Source organism: Pygocentrus nattereri, chromosome 25, assembly GCF_015220715.1.
Source record: "Pygocentrus nattereri isolate fPygNat1 chromosome 25, fPygNat1.pri, whole genome shotgun sequence".
NCBI lineage: Eukaryota > Metazoa > Chordata > Actinopteri > Characiformes > Serrasalmidae > Pygocentrus > Pygocentrus nattereri.
In genome coordinates this window covers 21774196-21793406 of record NC_051235.1, presented here as the reverse complement: position 1 = coordinate 21793406, position 19211 = coordinate 21774196, and the positions used below count along the sequence as shown (strand labels likewise).

General features: G+C 38.6%; 3 protein-coding genes across 6 annotated transcripts; 1 reads left to right on the top strand and 2 right to left on the bottom strand.

The window, feature by feature from the left end:
• Positions 1–474: 474 nt before the first annotated feature.
• tipin (timeless interacting protein) lies at positions 475–4046 on the bottom strand. 2 transcript variants are annotated; one of them, XM_017703575.2, is made up of 8 exons: positions 3966–4046; positions 3090–3240; positions 2914–3007; positions 2725–2800; positions 2484–2606; positions 2218–2284; positions 1919–2110; positions 475–1666 (listed from the first exon to the last, which is right to left on the bottom strand). In XM_017703575.2, exons 2-8 carry the CDS (start codon positions 3226–3228, stop codon positions 1449–1451), a joined length of 909 nt encoding a protein of 302 aa, XP_017559064.1. In that variant the 5' UTR covers positions 3229–3240; positions 3966–4046; the 3' UTR covers positions 475–1448. The 2 variants fall into 2 exon arrangements, with proteins under 2 accessions (XP_017559064.1, XP_017559065.1); XM_017703576.2 differs by lacking the exon at positions 2484–2606.
• On the top strand, positions 3515–18692 carry crybgx (crystallin beta gamma X). The gene is made up of 7 exons (XM_017703504.1): positions 3515–3518; positions 3803–3857; positions 16753–16801; positions 17025–17146; positions 17715–17850; positions 18171–18310; positions 18485–18692. The coding sequence occupies exons 1-7, from the start codon at positions 3515–3517 to the stop codon at positions 18615–18617; spliced, it is 639 nt and encodes a 212-aa protein (XP_017558993.1). The 3' UTR covers positions 18618–18692.
• lctla (lactase-like a) lies at positions 5504–14452 on the bottom strand. Of its 3 annotated transcripts, XM_017703573.1 has the most exons (15): positions 13975–14309; positions 12073–12240; positions 11628–11788; positions 10979–11066; positions 10763–10872; positions 10198–10326; positions 9798–9893; positions 9612–9666; positions 9103–9264; positions 8327–8601; positions 7531–7657; positions 7211–7410; positions 6983–7046; positions 6565–6638; positions 6236–6303 (listed from the first exon to the last, which is right to left on the bottom strand). In XM_017703573.1, the coding sequence occupies exons 2-14, from the start codon at positions 12197–12199 to the stop codon at positions 6565–6567; spliced, it is 1668 nt and encodes a 555-aa protein (XP_017559062.1). In that variant the 5' UTR covers positions 12200–12240; positions 13975–14309; the 3' UTR covers positions 6236–6303. The 3 variants fall into 3 exon arrangements, with proteins under 3 accessions (XP_017559061.1, XP_017559060.1, XP_017559062.1); XM_017703572.1 differs by lacking the exons at positions 6565–6638; positions 13975–14309 and adding an exon at positions 14419–14452 and having other exon boundaries at positions 5504–6303; XM_017703571.1 differs by lacking the exon at positions 6565–6638 and having other exon boundaries at positions 5504–6303.
• Positions 18693–19211: the final 519 nt, after the last annotated feature.

Here is a 19211-nt window from a genome sequence, read left to right as displayed (position 1 = left end):
CCTGTATTATGAAAAATGTACTTAACTACTTATATCATCCAACCCTAATGATTTATGACAATGTTAAAACCTTGTATAATGACCAGGGCACCTTCCATTGACTTGTAAAGCTAAAAATGGAAGCGTTTAGAGGTTTGCTGCCTTTTTTCGTATCATACCCATTTTATTCTATCAAATAATGCCATGAATAAGACTGCTTTAAGGAGGTTCTTTTAAAACAGGTGATGGCTGCTTCTTTTGATAGAGCTTGGAAGTCATACTGCAAGACCTTAGAACTCTTAAACTGATGTTTAGGAGAAAAGCAGCTGTTGAAGGATAGTGGCTACGATTATATATTTACATAGACTCATGAGTTTGGACCATAAAAGATATACAGTTTCTTTGTAAAGAATTCCAGATGCTGAAACGTTACGGAATCTCAACATCTGGCAATATAAGACTAGCAAAGAGTTACATAAACAACACTCAGGCATATTTAATAAACTACAGTATGTTAACACTTTATTTTGAACACTGAAATGAAAGGATAAAAAGAGAAATGACTAACACACAAAGTGTGCTTGAGGCAAGCCATGTGAACAAGAATGATAAAACCATAGAAAACAGAAAAACTTGACAGAAGGCTTTCACATGGGCTTGAATAACGTTCTCAGAGCTACCAATGACCATTAAATTAGGCTTCAAACCCAGATGGTCAGCTAAGGCTATGTTTACATGGAATTGGAGTGACCTCCTGTTGGTTCTGACATTGGGGATCAGTTGCCTGTATGACCATGTGCTACACCCCATTTGCCGCTAACCCTGGTCATGCACTTGGAGACTGTTAGCTATTGTTGTACATCACAAAGAAATGATGTGTATCATTTCATGTATGTTATGCCATAAATGAAACCCAGTTATGTGACATTCGAGTAACATCACTATGAACTACACAAATGGGAATGAAGCTGAACTCTAGCCTCAAGAGTACAGCTGGTTCTCTTTATAGAGTTCTGCACAGTATATATAAGAAGATGATGAACAGGAATGGTGGAGGGGTGGAGTGGAGGTGAGTATTTTCTAAATACAGGTCCTCACAGAGGACAGAGGCCTATGCAAACCAACACTCAGAAGCAGGTCAAAAGGAAGAGACAGGTACACTCTAGATATTTCTAAGGCCACAAGAGGGGAACTTCAGACTTGGTTGATTTGGCTCATTTCTAAAGCTCCCCATGAGCTGCTGAAGTCTGACATTGGATGAAGAGGAATTGGTTCGACTAAATGTCAAGAACAATAGAAGCACAGTTTAACAGAATGTTTGGCTTATCTTGAACATGATTAACAGAAAGAATGCAAATGTCACCATTCAATAGCTGTAATGGTAAAATCTTTAGAGAACTCTGAAAGATTTGTTGGCAGTCACTTTGCAGTCACATAAGAAAAGCTGGAACAAATACAAGGACTAGGAATCAATTGCTATTATCATCTCTGCCGTTAGTCAGTTCTGGAACTGGGCTTTCGCTCTCATTGTCATACAGAGGGGAGCTCTGTGATGCGGGAGGTTCTTGTTTTATAGGCATGTCGTTTTTTTCTGTATTTTCTTCCCAGTCTTCCTGGTTTTCTTGGCTGAGGCAATGTTGTGGGGGGCTTGCGGCAGGTTCGTCAGGTAAAGTAGACTGCAAGGACTCTGAGAACATACAGTACATCAGCAAATCAGCCTTGCAAGCAATAAACTAGCTAATTTAGATGACTGATGTTCATACTGCAGATCAGATAAAGCATAACATGCCTACAAGGTAATCTGATACAATAATGTATTTAAAAGTAGACCATCAGTTATAACTGTAACATTACAATATTAGTTACAAGCAACGCAACTACATTATATTACTCTTCTAATACATAATGCAAGTTCTATGCATATATTATAATTAGTCACCTTGCTCTTTTTGCCGGGCCAACCTCTTTTCCAGAGCCAGCTGTTTGTTGAGCTCAATGCGCCTCTGCTGCTCCTCAGTAAGAGTGACTGGGGCAGGTGCAGGGGCAGGAGTGGAATGGATAAAAGGATCTTCAGAGAAGCCCCCATCTCCAAACGGCTCTACATCTTCCTGCAAGTGGTCCTCAGCTTCAACTAAAAGGAGCAATAATATTACATATCAGAAAAACACAAACCACAACACATTCCTATTAACTACTAGTAAAAATCAAATGCTAACAACATAGCATCACGTTTCTCACCAACATTATTTCCAATGAAATCCTCATGTATCAGAGGCATGTCCAGTCGTATTCGTTTAAGACATGTCTAGGGAGAAAAGGGTAAACAGACATCAATTTTTGCGTCACTGACTGAAACAATTTCAATAATGACATTATTTGAAAAGAAGATCTTAAGATCCCTGATCTTCATAAAGACAATGTGAGTGAAGGGTTACACTGGAGGAAACAGGCTGCTGAAAATTTACTACTGATCTGGAGGTATTCTAGCAGTCAGCAGGCTTCACCTGTACATCTTTCTTGCCACCTAGAGCCTCTAGTTTATCGATAAAGTCCTCAAATTGAAGTTTGGGATATAGTCTGTGCGCCCAGTTCTCCATTTTCTGCATGAGAACCTTAAGATCTTCAGCCTAAAAAAAATTAGTGGGATGAAACAGACACGTTTGTATGAATGCTTGTTATTCACAGATAAGGCAAGACAAATAAGGCAAATCAACAAACACTTAGTATGCCACACTGTTCAGTCACCTCATGTTCTTTGCCTTTAAACTTGACATTATCAAACAAGGTACGTAACGCTGGAAGTCCTCTTTCAGATAGCAGTCTGTAATAACAAAAAGAAAAAAAAAAAATGGTAAAGTAGTTGGTATATCAGGCTTCATGTTTATCCACATAAAAAATCTGATTAAAGTAATGACAACTCCAAAATAATAATACCTCTGAGAGTCTAGTTTAGGCTGGGGTCTCCTGACTGTTCGCCTTTTAGCGACTGGAACCTCGGGTAACTTCGACACCTCTCCTTGCTCCTCACCTAAATGCAAAGCACATTTAATGACAAAGTTCAGCAGTCATGATAAAAAGTTTGCCCTGACCAGTGACTGCACACATCTTACCCTCTCCATTGGCAAATGGATCCTGCTCTAGGTTACCGTCCCCAGGGGACAGGGGTGGCGGAAGAGGGGGGAAAGCTTCATCTTCTATTTGATCATAGTCTGGGATGTCGAACAGACCATTTTCTAATGGATCAAGCATAGTACACAGAGCCTGGAGAGAGAAATCCATCTTCCATTAACTTAAAGACATTCATAACATGAGCTTTAAAGGCCCCATATCATATAAAAATGAATCTCAATTAAAAAAAAAAAGAGCTTAATGTAGTATATTAGTAGCTTAACCTATTCGTATAGTATGCACATGTAAGCATGTAGTAACATAACTAGCGAGTTACTGTGAAATCCTTCCCACCCTTAACGTTAACCGTTGAACCAACACAATTTGTACGTCTTATGTTTTAATTTAATGTAATTAGTTTTGTATGATGGGTAATCGTTCTAACCACAATGGTTAGCTCGCTAAGTTAGCTAACTAACACCCATTCAGCGTTGGTCCAATACAAAGGCAGGCCGTCAGTCCTGTTTGGCGCCAATATCAGCAGCACGCGCGAGCTAAGAGGACAGGACGCGGTCAGTCTGGAGTTCTTCCGAGACATTTATATTTTTATTCCTAATGGCAGCTGTTCTGTATATGTAAGCGGGGAGCGTGTATTTTAGCCCGTTCCTTCTCACATTAGCTCCGTAACTTCGCTGTGACTGCAGTCACACGTAAGCTAACAGCAGCGAGCCTCATTCGTATTACTGCACACCCGCTCAGGCTCCAGTAAGGTAAGCATTAAAAACAAACGGGATTTAACCATCTCGCCCTGCTCCGTCTCGTCGCAGTACTGTCTTGAGAACTTTTTAACAAGTTTGAAAAGTGCAAACTGTATTTACCTCAGTCCGAGCCGGAGCGAATCGGCCTCCCTGTTTCTGTCGGTGTTTATCAGAGCCAACCAAAACACAGGACAGCGCTGCTTCCTTTCTGCCGTTTACTGGGTTTCCAGATCACCTGGCGCCACCTAGCGCCACACAGCGCTAAGTCGCTTTCCTCTATTTCTTAGAAAAGCATGTAGCCTGTTGGACTTGCGGAAGCCCATTCCCCCCTTTCCACAACAAAGTAATAATAATAATAATAATAATAATAATAATGAGTTTCCTCCGCAGGGTGGCTGGACTCTCCCTTAGAGATAGGGTGAGAAGTTCGGTCATCCGGGAGGGACTCGGAGTAGAGCCGCTGCTTCTTCACGTCGAGAGGAGCCAGTTGAGGTGGTTCGGGCATCTTGTTAGGATGCCTCCTGGACGCCTCCCTTGGGAGGTGTCACAGGCAAGTCCACCAGGGAGGAGACCCCGGGGAAGACCCAGGACACGCTGGCGTGACTATATCGCCCAGCTGGCCTGGGAGCGCCTCGGAATCCCTCCCAGGGAGCTAGTGGAAGTGGCTGGGGAAAGGGAGGTCTGGGCTTCATTGCTCAGGATGCTGCCCCCGCGACCCGAACCCCGGAGAAGCGGAAGATGATGGATGGATGGATAATACAGCACCTAATTATTTTTTTCGCAATCAAGTGAATACCTGTGCCATTATTTTGAGTAACTAAATTATTACTTTGAGATACTTTCTCATGAATTTAAAATGCACTTTCATTATTTGAAAAAATATATATATTATCGTTATTCTGAGAAACGTTTTTGTTATTTTGAGAAATTTCCATGTCAAAACATTTTTTTGAGATGAAAATACAAATAAATATATATACAAATATAAATTGTGAGAAAGCATATCAAAGTAACGACAATTTTTCTCAAAATGAAGATAAAACGTCACCTATTAATGACACAATATCTCAAAATAATGACTTAGTACCTAAGGGTATTAAGGGTATGACTGCACTTAATAATGAAAATTTGAAATGAGCTGGACTAGAGCTGAAACACTCCTTTGGAGTTTTGTTTTTAATGTGTAATATAGGCCTATTCCTATTTGCTAAAGCGGCCTGCCGCACGTAGAACGTCACACCCATTTCATATAGCGCCATGGGGTTTGTAGTCCAATCGTAGTTTTGACATTTACAATTATATTTCTCAGTGAAATGTTCTGCTGTTTTTTTTCTATATCAGTTGGTGATGTGTCTGAAATGTTTGAAAAATGTCTGTTTCGCAAAAGTTCCATCTTTAAGTGAACTTTACTAAGTTATCAAAAAGTCTTGCGACTCAAAATTATTTCAACGCGACCAGCAGATGGCGTAAGTCTACAGTGTCCCTTCCCACAGTGGTAAAAAAACAATTGACCGGTAACAGAAACTTAGATAGCGCTTTAGGTTGAAAAAAAATAAAACAGAAAAAAATCAGAAAAGAACAAAACAAGTTATGTTTGGATTGTAAGACATTATTATTGCATAGAATAGTTGCACTCAAGAAGCATTGGGTTCATTACCTTTATTAAAGCAAACGTAACGTAAACATCGTGGTATATTTGGATTTTCCATTTTCAGGACTTCTCAGTGTAGACTACTCCGAGAAATGTAGCCTACCTGTCATAACTGACCCAACTGATTGAAGGATACGTTGAGTGGGTGCACTTGTGTCCAGTCATGCAATACATATGCATAGAAAGTGAATCACAGGGTTAAGACCTTTATTGATGATATATATTTTCTTATTACCAGTATTATGTTTTACCATGCATTACATCCACTTATATCCACTATCAGTGTTATGTCACAGAATTGCTTTTCCCCACTGTGCTTCAGGTGCTTTACAACAAAAAACAGACTTGCTGTTAATGTATGCAGTTTAGTTCATCCACCCATTTTCACCTCATATCACCAAACCTCTAACTATCCACTGAGAAACTGGAGTGTATTGTGGTTGTTTTCCAACAGGACATTTTCCAGCAATGCATTAACATGTACACATGTAGCCTCCTGTCGTTACTTTGCCATCAGTAATATCATATAAAGACATTATTGCTTGATGGGCGTACAGCAGTCTCAGTACCAGAATCACGCATAACTTAAGACTTAGCTTAAGGACTCAGCTTCAGAGACCACATATAAGGGAGGAAGGTACTGAAGAGACAGGAAAGAGATATAGAAACAGTTGTGAAGAGGAGACGTGGCTTAGAAGCGACCTTTTAGCAGGAACATGAGGAAAATAGCACAGATGAGAATACAGAGGGTGCACACAGTGGGAACTACAATCTCTGTCACCATCTCCATGTGGCTGGTCAGTGGATCTAAGAGAAGATAAGAGCAAGACTTAAACTTAGGAGATATCCACTGGATGTGTGTATATATATGTATATATATATATATATATATATATATATATATATATATATATATATATATATATATATATATGTTAGTTTGGTTAAAAAAGAAAAAAACCATTCAGTACACAGTAAAGCATACAACTGAAAAACATTTTAAGGCATTAAAATGATTGAATTCTGGCACAAGCAAATTGTGAAATGCTGTAAAGTAGTCCCTAGTACCTAAACTTCATCATGCACTGGCCAAACCTTTGGCATTTCTGCATGTTCCTTATTTTCCTTGGATTTTCTTCTAGCTGGAGGGGCAAACAAAAGAAAATTCCTGTTAGAGATTTTGCTCTTTGTAGTGTATGGACATCTAAAATTCATCTAGACTATAATGTTCTTTAAATTATATGTCTAGTCCCTAGCTCTTTTTCACTTAACATGCTAATATGTAATTCAAATATAGTGTTGCGCTAGCACTTTTTGCAAGGATTTCCCCTTATTGTTCCTATCCATCCTTGATACTCTTCCTGGCAACTATCCACCTAAATTTGCCAATGAGTACACCATTCTCTGTTGAGTTTTCTTTTATTTGCCCCCGCTAGAGCATTACTGACCTTACAAAGTGTGCTAAAGTTTGCTAAAGTGTTCTGACCTGCTGCTAGCAGCTGATTACTGGAGGTGCATGTTTCTGTTGCCTTCCTTTTCCAGCTCTCAATCTGTGGTGGACATAAATACAGTTTAAACAGAGCATATACATAAAACATTAATTTGAAAAGTGGACAAAAAATACATGTAATTATAAAAAGTTTTATGGCTACATCTACATTTAGTGTTAATTTATTTATTTTATTTTGTTAGTAACCATTACCAAGACCCATACCTCTCTCTGATTGGGAAAGCCGTTGGAGCTGATGATGCGTTTGTAGTACTGAACAGAGGCTTTTGGGTAGCGTGGTTTATTTTTGCTCCTGAAGTCCACATAATACAGACCAAATCTTTCAGAGTAGCCCTCGTCCCATTCAAACTTGTCAAGCAGAGACCACGCAGTGTATCCTTTCACATTTACGCCATCATTAACCGCTGATGGGATAAGAAGTTAGAATTTGCTCTGCTTATTCACTTGAATTAGTGAAACTGGAACATATTTTAGAGGCCGTCATTGTATAACAGATGGTCTATGTCTTGAGGCTTGACACTGACCTTTAAGCATTTCATTGATATAATCCTTAAAATACTGCATTCTCCATTCATCACAGAGATCTGTGCACACCATCTTCTCTGAGACGCCGTTTTCTGTCACATAAATCATAGGGTTTCCGTACTGACTCTAAGAAAAATAAAAAAGAAAGAAAGTTGTTTTTGAAGACTTTTCTGGTTAAATCATAGACTTTACTCTGTTCAAGCCAGGTCTTCAGTGGAGCAACACTCAGTTTCCACTTTATTAGAAACTCTTAAGCGGTGGTGTCACATTGTTTGTGTACAGTTAGAAGCTGTAGGCATCTGTTGATGTATACTTTGTGTTAGCTATAGTCTAGCCCAGTTTCTGACCATAGAGCTGCTCTTGGCTGAATATTTTTGGGTGTTGGACCAGTCTCAACTAGGTCTGTCAAGATCATGAATTTTTAAATTAAGAATAGCTCAACCAGTTTGTCCCTGTAGTTATAAAGTATATATATATAAAATATATAGAGTAATAAGCCTTAGTATGTAATAAACCCGGGGTTTAAGAGGTTAATTGTCTGTTATAAACCAAAAATGGCCAAACTAGTTGATTAGCTATTTTACTTTTTAGTTACCAAAACTTAATAACTCTGAACTGACAAAAGAAACAGCTTGAGCTCAAATAAACAAACATTACTCCCTGCTGCTCTCTAAAGTCTCAAGCTAGCAGTGAGGCAGTGATGAATAGCATTTGCCCATATGTAAGGTCCATTATATGGTGAAATATAATGTATATCTATATATACATGTGTCTGGCGTTGATAATTTCTAGTACCTTCACAAAGTTGAGCAGGCGACGGAAGCCCCAAGGCACTGAGTAGAGCCATTCAGATCCAGGATCAGGCCATTGTGGATCCACTAGCTCAGCCAAATCCCGGTCAGTGAAGTAACTGTTCCCGCGGATAGATGGGTAGTTCTTTTGTGTGATGTAGCGAGTGGTGAAGTGGCCGATGCCCAGGAAGTCACAGGTGCCTCTGATGTAGCTCTTCTCCTGTGGGTTGAAAGTGGGCAGGCGGGAGCTGCCAAGGCCCTGCTGAGCGCTCTTCCTGCCTGGAGAAATGGAGCCAATCGTCAAAACACTTTTAATCAATCATTGTCAGGTGGGGGTGCACAATATGGCATATGACATGTTTAAAGGTCTGCATAATTTTTTTACCAAAATAATCACTTATCTGGAACTGTGATTGGTCATGATGTTCATATAATAAAAAGCACTGTAGTTAGTAAAAAGCATTGTAGTTAGTTACAGGGCTTACAATCCAGTCATATGCAAGAGTTTAGGTGCTTCTGCTCAAATGACATATTTTGTTGATTTTCTAAGTGAAAATATGTAAGAACATCCTTTTCAGAGAACACACTTTAAATGCACTTTTAAAATGTGCCGTGTACAAAGGTTATGACACATATAATACATTATGTCATTTTTTTAGCAGATAAATAGAAATTATACTCTAACATTTGCAGAAAATTGCCATACTTAAATTTGTATTGTAGCATTAACTTGTTTGACTGAGGGTACCCAAACTTGCATACAACTGTATATTAACTTGCCTACATAGTCTTTCATCACTTGAGGATAGTCTCCATTGAAGAGTGGTGTTGCAAACCAGCCCAAGTAGAACTGCATGTATCGATCTGCTGCTTCAATGTCCCTCTGGTTTGTGATGTCCACTGGCTCTCCCCAGTCACCAGATAGGGAGATGCCCACCATACCTGCAATCAGGTAGACCCTTCAACTTTCTTGAAAGTGCAATTACCCAGATTATCTTAATGAGGAATGAATCCTGTATCCTTGCTGTTTGCCTTAACAGTGGGGCTTTGCTTGGTGAGAAGGGTTTAGAAATGCATTGATTGTTTAATAATAATCGACTGTTATAATATGCATTGATCACATTGTCTATATTCCACTGTTGTGTTTTTGATAATAATAAAATAATCAAACTGAATGGTTGTGAAATTTGAGATTGTATAACGCAAGGAATCATTTCATGAAGAATCTTAATTAAATTGAGTTATTTTAAAGTCTGAGATTTACATCCCTAATTTTGAGTGGCCATTACCTTTTTGCTTGCTTCGCCACTGGGTGTCGTAAGTGTGCCAAACTTTTGCATGTGCCTGTAGGTTTAAAAACAGGAAATGTGAGCTGATCTTTAGTGCAAAGTATCAGACATTATTATAACAACGTGATAACCATCTTCCAGTTTATGTTGATTGCATCCCTCCTTTGAAAAAAGATCATTATTTACCTTAATGATGTTGTGGGCAGCCTTATAGGCGCCAGTGCCTTTCAGTTTCAGTCCAGGAGCATGTTCACCAGTCTCATAGCCCTCAACTGCAATTGACTACAAAGACAATGGCCCTGTATCAGTCCATTGAAAGCCTTATCCTTTGTAAACAACTAGTTTTACAGTTGAGGAGATTGGCTATTTGGGTATTTCATGTTATATGGTATGACTGGCTCTTTGTTGAGTGCTGGACATCTTTGTTTTCACAGAAGCTAAAGCATGACAAACACATCACAGCATAAAGCTAGTCATGATACAAGACATAATGCTTAGGCACCTTTACAGTTTCTGGTTAATGAAATGATTACAATAAAGGAGCTGATAGCTAAAATGTCGACATTCAGGTGAATGATAGTCTTACCCATGGGTTGTTGAACGTGATCCAATATTTTACACGACTGCCAAATCTCTCAAAGCACAGGTTGGCATAATCATTAAAGAAATTGATCATGCTGCTGTTCTGCCACCCACCATATTTCTCCTCTAGAACCTGGGAATGCAGAAGAATTCAGAAGCAATCAGAGCTCTGGATGTAAATATCATCTCCATTCCCAGCCAAAATGTATATACAAATAGTGAAGGGACTGAGTAAGTAACTGCTACACTTAATTTTGCACAAGACATGAGTGAGTGTGAAGAACATTCTTAAACAAAGCTTAAAAACCTTCCAAGATATAAACGTTCTCAGAAGAATGTAAATGTTCTAGGACTAACCATTAAATTGGCATAGACGCTTTACATTATGTGAAGGTTCTATAAACCTTTAAAAAGATACCCTCACAAATCTCTTTTTCAAACATGTTCTTTAAAGAACCAAAAATGTTATGTTTAAAAACCTTTTTCTTGCAGCACCTTTTCAAAGTGTGTATGGTTATTAGCCTGGATAAACCAATGCAAGTCAGTTTTCTTCTATTGTAAAATGTTACCTGGGGCAGATCCCAGTGATAGAGGGTTACAATAGGGGTAATCTGATTCTCCAGCAGCATACTGATCAGGTTGTCATAGTACTGTATTCCCTTCTCATTGATTTGGTCAGCTAATAAACAGAACAATCTGTCAGTAATGGCTTGATACGTATATAGATTACATTATATAGATTACATAATAAGTTAATTTTGATAGAATAGTTGTTTTCCCCTCACACTTTATTCCTTTGGGCATTATCCTTGGCCAGGAAATAGAGAAGCGGTAGTGGTTCAGTTTCATGTCCTTCATTAGCCTGATGTCCTCCTGTAGAAAACAAAGAAAAAAATAAATACATTCATTATAGTAGAATGTCTTGCGCATACACCTGTAAATGTAGCTGTGTTGTGATTATACTATATATAATTAGTTGCTGTCCAAAGTGTATCTCCATTTTGTCGATTTTTATTTTTATTTATCATTTCAACACACCAGCTGTCCTTTACATTGTGTGAAAACTTTTATGGTAAGTGAACTGATAGAAATGCTCTAACATCAATTGGAATAAAAACCTCTTTACATCAACTTACATTAAAAGGTAAGCGTGTTTTTGCATTCTCTTGTAGTTACTATTTTGGCTGTTTTACTCTTTCTCTGACCGTTTATAGTGACTTCTTAAAAAATGTTTAACTCCATTTTTGGAATTTCCTGTTTTTTCTAATCTCATTAGATGCACATGAGAAAGAAATGTGTAAGGCAGTTAAGGTGCGTTTGGGTTGTTGCTTGTGTGAATGTTAGTCTTTGTAATGTAAATGTAGGAATGTCAGTAAGCCCTTGATAATGTTACATTATACAGTATACATGTTAATACATTATAGGCCATATCACCTTGACTGTGTAGTAGCCGTCACAGGAGGAGTCGCCGGTGTCGTTCAGATAGATTTTGCCTTTTTTATGGGAGAATGCATCCCAGATGCTCATCCCTTTGCCATCTTTGTCCCATGCTCCCTCTGTCTGATACGCTGAGCTGCCAGCACCCCAAGAGAATCCTGTAGTGTAACATGCATTTGATCTTTGACTGACATCATAGATATATGATGATAAATATCACTTCACCCACCAGAGGGAGCCAAAGAGTATTTTAACATCCAAATATAACAGTAGAACAACTACTAATTTGAGCACTGAGCATCTTAATCAGATCAAACATGTTAACATGGTCCCTATGTGCTATAAGTTCATGTATCACAAAACATGTAATGACAGATCAATACTATATAATTAGTAACGGTCTTTACGGTTACAGTGTAATGATTAGCTTAGAGTGTGTTACCAGTGGGGAAGGTTCCATAGTAGAAGGATCCCTTTTCATTCCTTGTCCAGTCAAAATCCTCAGTAGCAGACACACACAGTGCCAGCACTAGAACATGGCACACTCTCAGCAGTCTGCACTGTGCCATCCTTTTCCTCTTATATGGGTCAGTCTCTCACTAATCTACACCTGCACAGGTAAAGCAGTCACTCAAAAGTTATACCTACACAGGTAAAACAGTTTGTTCCACCAGTTACAAACAGTCTGTTTTACAAGTTACACCTGCATAAGTGAACAAGTCTGTCTACAGTTTCTAAAACAGTGTATTTTACCAGTTAACTTGCAAAGATAAACATGTCTGACTTCCATTTACACCTTCACAGGTTAAACAATGTTTTCTACCAGTTACACACAGGTAAATAAATCTATGTTACCACTGACACTTGCACAGGTAAAAAAAACAAACAGTCTGTGTCCTATCAGTTGCACCTGCACAGATAAACAGTCTGTCCTACCAGTTTTCAAGTGAACAGATAAAAGAGTCTGTTCTACCAGTTACATGTGCACAGGTAAAATCTGTCAGTTTTGCCTGCACAAGTAATGCAATCTGTCCTGCAAGTTACATTTGCACAAGTAAATAGCCTGTCTTGTACAGGTAAAACAGTCTGTCCTACCAGTTTCAACTGCACAGGTAAAACAGTCTACTGTACCAGTTCACCTGCCCAGGTGAAACAGCCTACATGTGTGGCTGTTTACATTAACACCATTTTACCTACACAGTAAAACAGCAGTAACGTATATTAACAAAGCAGAAATACATAGATGTACTTTACTCTGCTGGAGTTGGTGTGATTTCTGTTTCTGTTGCAAGTTGAAATGTTATCTCCAATATGATTCCCCAACATCTCTGTGTAATTTTTGCTACTACACACAGCAGAAAACAAGCTTACAAATGAACACATTCTCCAATAGACTAACACTCTCCCAGCTCAAACAGCTTACCCAGGTTATAGCTAGCTCATGCACACTGCATGGACATTTTTGTAAAAGCATATTTTTATTATCTATTAACAAATATTTGTTTGTTGCATAGAAGATAACAGCCTAGATCTGTTGTAAGAAAGATTTTTGACTGTATACAGACCATTCAATAAATCAAATTTCTTTGTGTATTTCTCTCATTAGTTATTTTATCTTTTAATTAAATAATTTTAATTTAACACGATCTTGACGTTTATATGGTATGGCTATTTAGCACTCCATACAGCACTGTAAAAACAATCTCTAGTCATTTACACCTGCAAAGTTAAAATAACTCCTTACTGTTCACGTCTGCAGAAGTAAAACACCCTCTTATGAGCTGCAACTCATCAGTCAACACAGTCTCGCCTGGCATCTTTTTCCACATTTAGAAAAACTGTTTCCGAGGGTTTTCTTTTGTTCCTGCTAAACCTGTACAATTAATATACATTCTCTCTAGTTACACTTCTATTTTTAAGTTATTTTGATTAACTATTTCTGCATGAAAATATTTTTCTGACATTTTTTACTTCATTACATTAACATTGAGTGAACACATCATGATAAATGAGCCAAAAGAAATGCCCCAAAATATTTACATGAGTTCATGAAGTCATTACTTTATAAGGTAAAGTTATGATTTTGGAGATATATTTTACTACGACAATGACAGCTACTTTAAATATCTTATGTTATTGGTAGCTTTTCCATCATGAGCACAAATCATACATATCACTGCTGTCCGAAAAAGAAACGCTTCTCATTTGAAGCAGCTCATGATATGTGTGTGTGTGTGTGTGTGTGTATATCTATATATCTATATCTATATCTATATCTATATATCTATATATCTATCTCTCTCTCTCTCTCTATATATATATATATTTCAGTTATGTAACTTACTCAGAGTGGTCAGCTTCCAAACCATGCAGGTGTAAGGCATACACATCCCAAACCAAATGGCCAGCACTTCTCATATGCAATCGGTCAAAAGCGCAAAAGAGGTATACATTTTGCAAACCCAGATTAGACCAAGTGAACGAGTTCTCATTTCAGCCAGCTGTATGACACGCTGACACAAAACGCTATCAGAGACAGAAAGTAGGTGAGCTTATCCAGAGCAGCCAATAAGAACGACATCTCAAAAAGTATTTATCCTTCAACAAGGGAATTTTAGATGTAATCAAAAGGACAAATAACTTGTAGACTATCTAGGTGTCCCCTTTTAACTCCAGTCACTGCAGTATCCAGGTCTTATCTCCTCTCTGTCTCCTTCCACTCCTTCTCTCCCTCTCCCTCTCTCTCTCTCCCTGACCCAGACGACTCTGAACACATATACAGCCATACCTGCTCCACGCCTTGCATTTGTCCCTACTGGAATCTGCTCCAAAATACCAGAAGGTTGTCCAAGCTTCTGAACCTAATTCATCCTCACAATGCTCTCCAGAGGCGCTGTTCCACAGCCACAAAACAGCAGCGAAGCATCCAGCAGCAACGGGCCCTATTCAGGACCCCCCGTGACCCACACACGGCCACAAATACCCCCCATTCAGACTCAATGGAGTGAGAGGGAAAAAGTGCTGCAGCAAACAGGTTCGATAGAAACAGAGATTTGACTCTGTAAGCAAAGTTAATGTTAGTGTGGATGATCCATGTTTGGGGCCTGCAAGAGGTGAAACCTAAAAACATACAAACTACTGAAAATAAGTCATACTGCAATACTCTTAGCATGAAGCACTTGGTATACAATGATATAACATACAATATCCCCTGATTTCTGTGATACAGCTCTGTGGTTCAATAAAAATGTGTTTTTCCCTTATTCAAAATTTAGTCAATCAGCCAAGTTTGGTGTCTGAAGTTTACTCCTTAGCCTTTGAGTTTATATCACAGACTAATTTTTGCTAAGTGTTAGCATCCATATTACTGAACATTGAATGTAGTACTGACTCATATAATTCATGACTGCTTACGACATATGCTATGACATATTTGTGACATGATTTTGTCAATGTTTTGTAGCAGAATTCAAGTAAAGTGTTTCACATTTAGTTCGTTGGAGCATAAGCTTCTGTTACCTGCTAGCCATGCAGCACCAGTGTAAAACTATAAAAGGAAACTGCAGACCAAACATGTCTTGGGGTAAGCGGGGCGTTAAATAAATCACACTGCCAAATTTTCACTTTAATATTGCACATACAGTGTTCTTTTATGAATTGTCAGTCGCCTGGGTATCTGTGAGAAAATGTTCATGAATATGTTCCACAAAAATAAAGGCTGGAATAAAATGGTTTACATAAAGCTGAAATCAGGACTGCCCAGTGAAATAGAGTTAATTGACAGCAACCTAATGGTACATGTTATGAGTATTTGGGACAGAACTCCATATATGAAATCTCTTGCTGAAGTGTTACAAAATGGCTTGTGTTTGAGATTCTATTATAAATGCATTTTAGTAGATAAAATGTAGAGGGAAGACAAATAGCATCATAAGCAACTCAATTTGAGATCATGCGTTCATGCATTTCTTTCTTGCAGGCCAGGGTCTTTCGGTCTGATTCTCATAAGCATTTATTTTCATTACTAAATAATTGATTCATCTCTAAGCTGCTCATATGAGTGTGGATATATTGTTAGTGAAACGAGCATCCCCTGTAATACTATAATGTTTCAGAGTTGCCCAATATGGTTAGTACTGAGTTTGTGTCAGTGCATACTGAATACTGTTAGTGCATTTGAAGAGAGGATAGCATTGTTGTAGTACTGCAGAAAAAATGCTGAATTGTTGAGGAAAAGTGTTTACACTGCACTCCCTGCTTTGTATGGGTGTGTAACTGTGGGCTTGTGTGTATGTGTGTGTGCGTGTGTAGAAAGGGTTATGGAATATACACCATTGCCTGTAAATGTATGTATGAGTGAATTCTTTTGCATGCAGTACCTTATTTGTTTGTGTGTGTGCTCATACTGGTCATTGGGTTCTGTCAAAAACACAGTTCACCGTATGTGTTGTGCACTGTGTTTAGCATATCAATGCAGAGAGAGGCTGCAGAGAGACAGGCCGAAACAGAATGAGCGTTCTAGTACTCCCTTATTCTCTTAAGCTGCTGTATTTAAGGGGCATTTTTGTGCCCTCCACGAGCTGAAATGAACATCTTTACTAAGGTCCCCGGACTAGCCCAACAAACCAGGTATGTTTACACTGTGTTAGGAAGCAACAGCAGCACCAAACGTTGCTATATATTGAGTTCTGAACAAACCTCTGAAATCTCTTAATCTCTAAAAATCTCCCAAAATACTTCCAAACCTTTAAACAATTGGTATGGGTGATCTGCGCTTTCCTACTTCATTCAATGTTGACAATGTTGACCTCTCAATTTGATCAACTATCGTAGTTTCAGAGGAATTTGATAAAATGACCAGATGAGGCCTAATAAATTTCACAGATGTCTACTTCTGTCAAATCTTCATGAAAAAAATCCTAGTATAACAATGTTAACTTGCAGAGATCTTTTTGTTCATCCGTTGTGGCAAATTCATTGAATACTATGCGATCCTGTTCTCTATGATTGTAAAACTCTGTTCTTAATGATAAATATGTCCCTCTAAGATATGTTTCAGCATGGTGTTGTGCGTGAATGTGCTCTGGCACTAATTTGTGTCCCTCTTTTATGTGTCTTACAGCAAGCTGGGGTCTGTGCTCCAACGTGCCTTTTACGGGTCCAGCGGGAGGGTGAGTCATCTCTCTATATTTGCATAAGTTAAATGCCTGGTGGTGTGGCTCTTCTGCTTTTCCTAATTTTTGACTTAAAGTTAGGCAAACATTTTGCTGTGGTGTCATTCATGTGCATATTCAACATACCATAAAATCCTGATCCTAGAACTCTCAGAAAGCTTGTGGCTTGATTTCTACTGAAAGGAGTATTTTTTACTTAATTCTGTGCATTCTGTGTCAGGTGACCCTTTTCGAGCAGAGGAACTTTGCCGGCCGGCGGCTGGACCTGAACTCGGACTGTCAGAAACTCAGTGACAAGAACTTCCCTGAAAGATGCAACTCTGTGCAAGTGGAGAGTGGAGCGTGAGTACACAGCACACACATACAAACAAACTGAGCGCTGTGAATACATTTGAAGGTGGCTTTCACATCACTAATAGAAATTGAAATGAAATTTTCACTTGAACTTGAATTGAATCGGCATCAAATGTATAAAGCTAATCTGTAAGCTAATAGGCTAATCAGAGCACACTCATACAGACTATTTTACATTAATTGTTGACAGTTGTAAACTGTTTATATGTTCAGAATTTAATCATATCTATAACATGTAGCATAACAGACCAAACAAGTACACAGACTATTAACAAATACTTGATTAAGGGACTAATAAAATGTTATAGGTTTCAGTCAGTTATTACTTAGCAACATCACTTGTTAAGTCAAGAAATGTGTAACTCTCTTGACGACTATGAATTTGTAGATCTGATCTGTTTTTATTTATTGCTCCTCTTGTTTTTTTTTATACTACATTTGCCTTTGTATTGTTGATCTTTCTTAGGTTGAGTGCTCTGAGCCATTACAGCCATATTTACTGAAGTGCTTATAAACTGCTATAATGTGTGTGGGGGTGTGTGTTTGTTGTGAGTAGCTGGGTGGGCTACGAGCATGAGAACTTCCGTGGGCGGCAGTACTTGTGGGACATGTCAGACAGGGGAGAGTATAACTGCACAGAAAAGTGGTCTGCCCAGGGTGACCGCATCTCTTCTGTACGCTCCGTGAGACAGGTGAGATGTAAAAAAATAGCTCTGGTTTTCTTTTGAATGTTAAAAACTTGTGGAAGAAATACTGAGACCCTACTGACAAAAACCCAATGTGCGAATGATATGTGATCACAACTGCAAGTGTCAATGCTCATATTGAACCCTTCTTTTCCAAAGTGGTAGCTTTCCAAGAAATGTTGGACAATTTCTATTAGTCCATTCATCATGAAAATGATGTAAGAAAAAGCTGCCTTAAAAAACATAAGATGCAGTTACAAGTTTTTAATTTGACAGCGATGACTTGCTTGACCTCACTAACAAACAAACCCATGTGACCAATGCAGGACACAAACCCTGCCCGTGCCCAGTTGTTTGAAAGGTCGGGTTTCTCCGGGAAGAAGGTCGAGCTTCAGGATGATATTCCCAACATGATGACCCGATACAGCTTCAACAGAGCCTCTTCAATCAGGGTGCTGGGTGGAGCGTGAGTTTTCTAAAGTTTATATTACTTCTTCTGTTACTTGTTAGCCTCGTAGGTCTACATATTTTTTCTACAAACTTCTATTTTTCCAGCTACAGTCTATATGTAAGTAGGGTGTGCCTAATTCTTTCAAACTTGCTTGTATTTATGTGTCTGTATTTGTGTTTGTATGTGTAGCTGGGTGGTGTACCAGGAGCCCAACTACAGAGGACCACACTTCATCCTGGAGAAGAAAGACTACAACAACTATTCAGACTGGGGCGCTCAGAGCAGCACTGTGGGCTCCATGCGCAGGGTCCGTTTCAGCTGAACTCCTCTAATAACTCTTTACAAAAGCCCTCCCAAATCCCCCTCCCGCTGACGTTTTTACACTCTACATGAAACAAGCAACTCACATCCCAACAGAAAAACTATTTTTTAGTAATAAACGCCTGAAAAAGACAAACACTGTCTACACTGTGGTTCATTGAGAATTGTCAGTACTGATGTATGACTGAGGGTTTATGCGCCCTCTAGTGAGTGTTCTGTTTTGTGATTCTTTTGATTTCAATAGCACAACAGTCAGTTTTTTTTATTATCATGTCAGTTTTGAAGATTGAATTATATAATCAAGATAAGTCTTGCCTAACAACATATCAGCCTTTATGGAGTAAATGTTGATGGTCTAAGTCTCAATAACATCTGTGAACAGCATCAGTTCTAATGGGACAGAGGGGATATAAACTCCACTGTTCTTGGATCGATGTTTATTCTTATTTAGGCTGGTACCAAATAAAAGATATTGAAGTACAGTGCCTGTAAAAATGATCACATTTGCTTCCTGTTCGAATTATGTCTGCACAATATGCAATTAATTGGCCGAAACAGCTACTGAAATCCGGCTAAAATAACTTCATATTGTTTT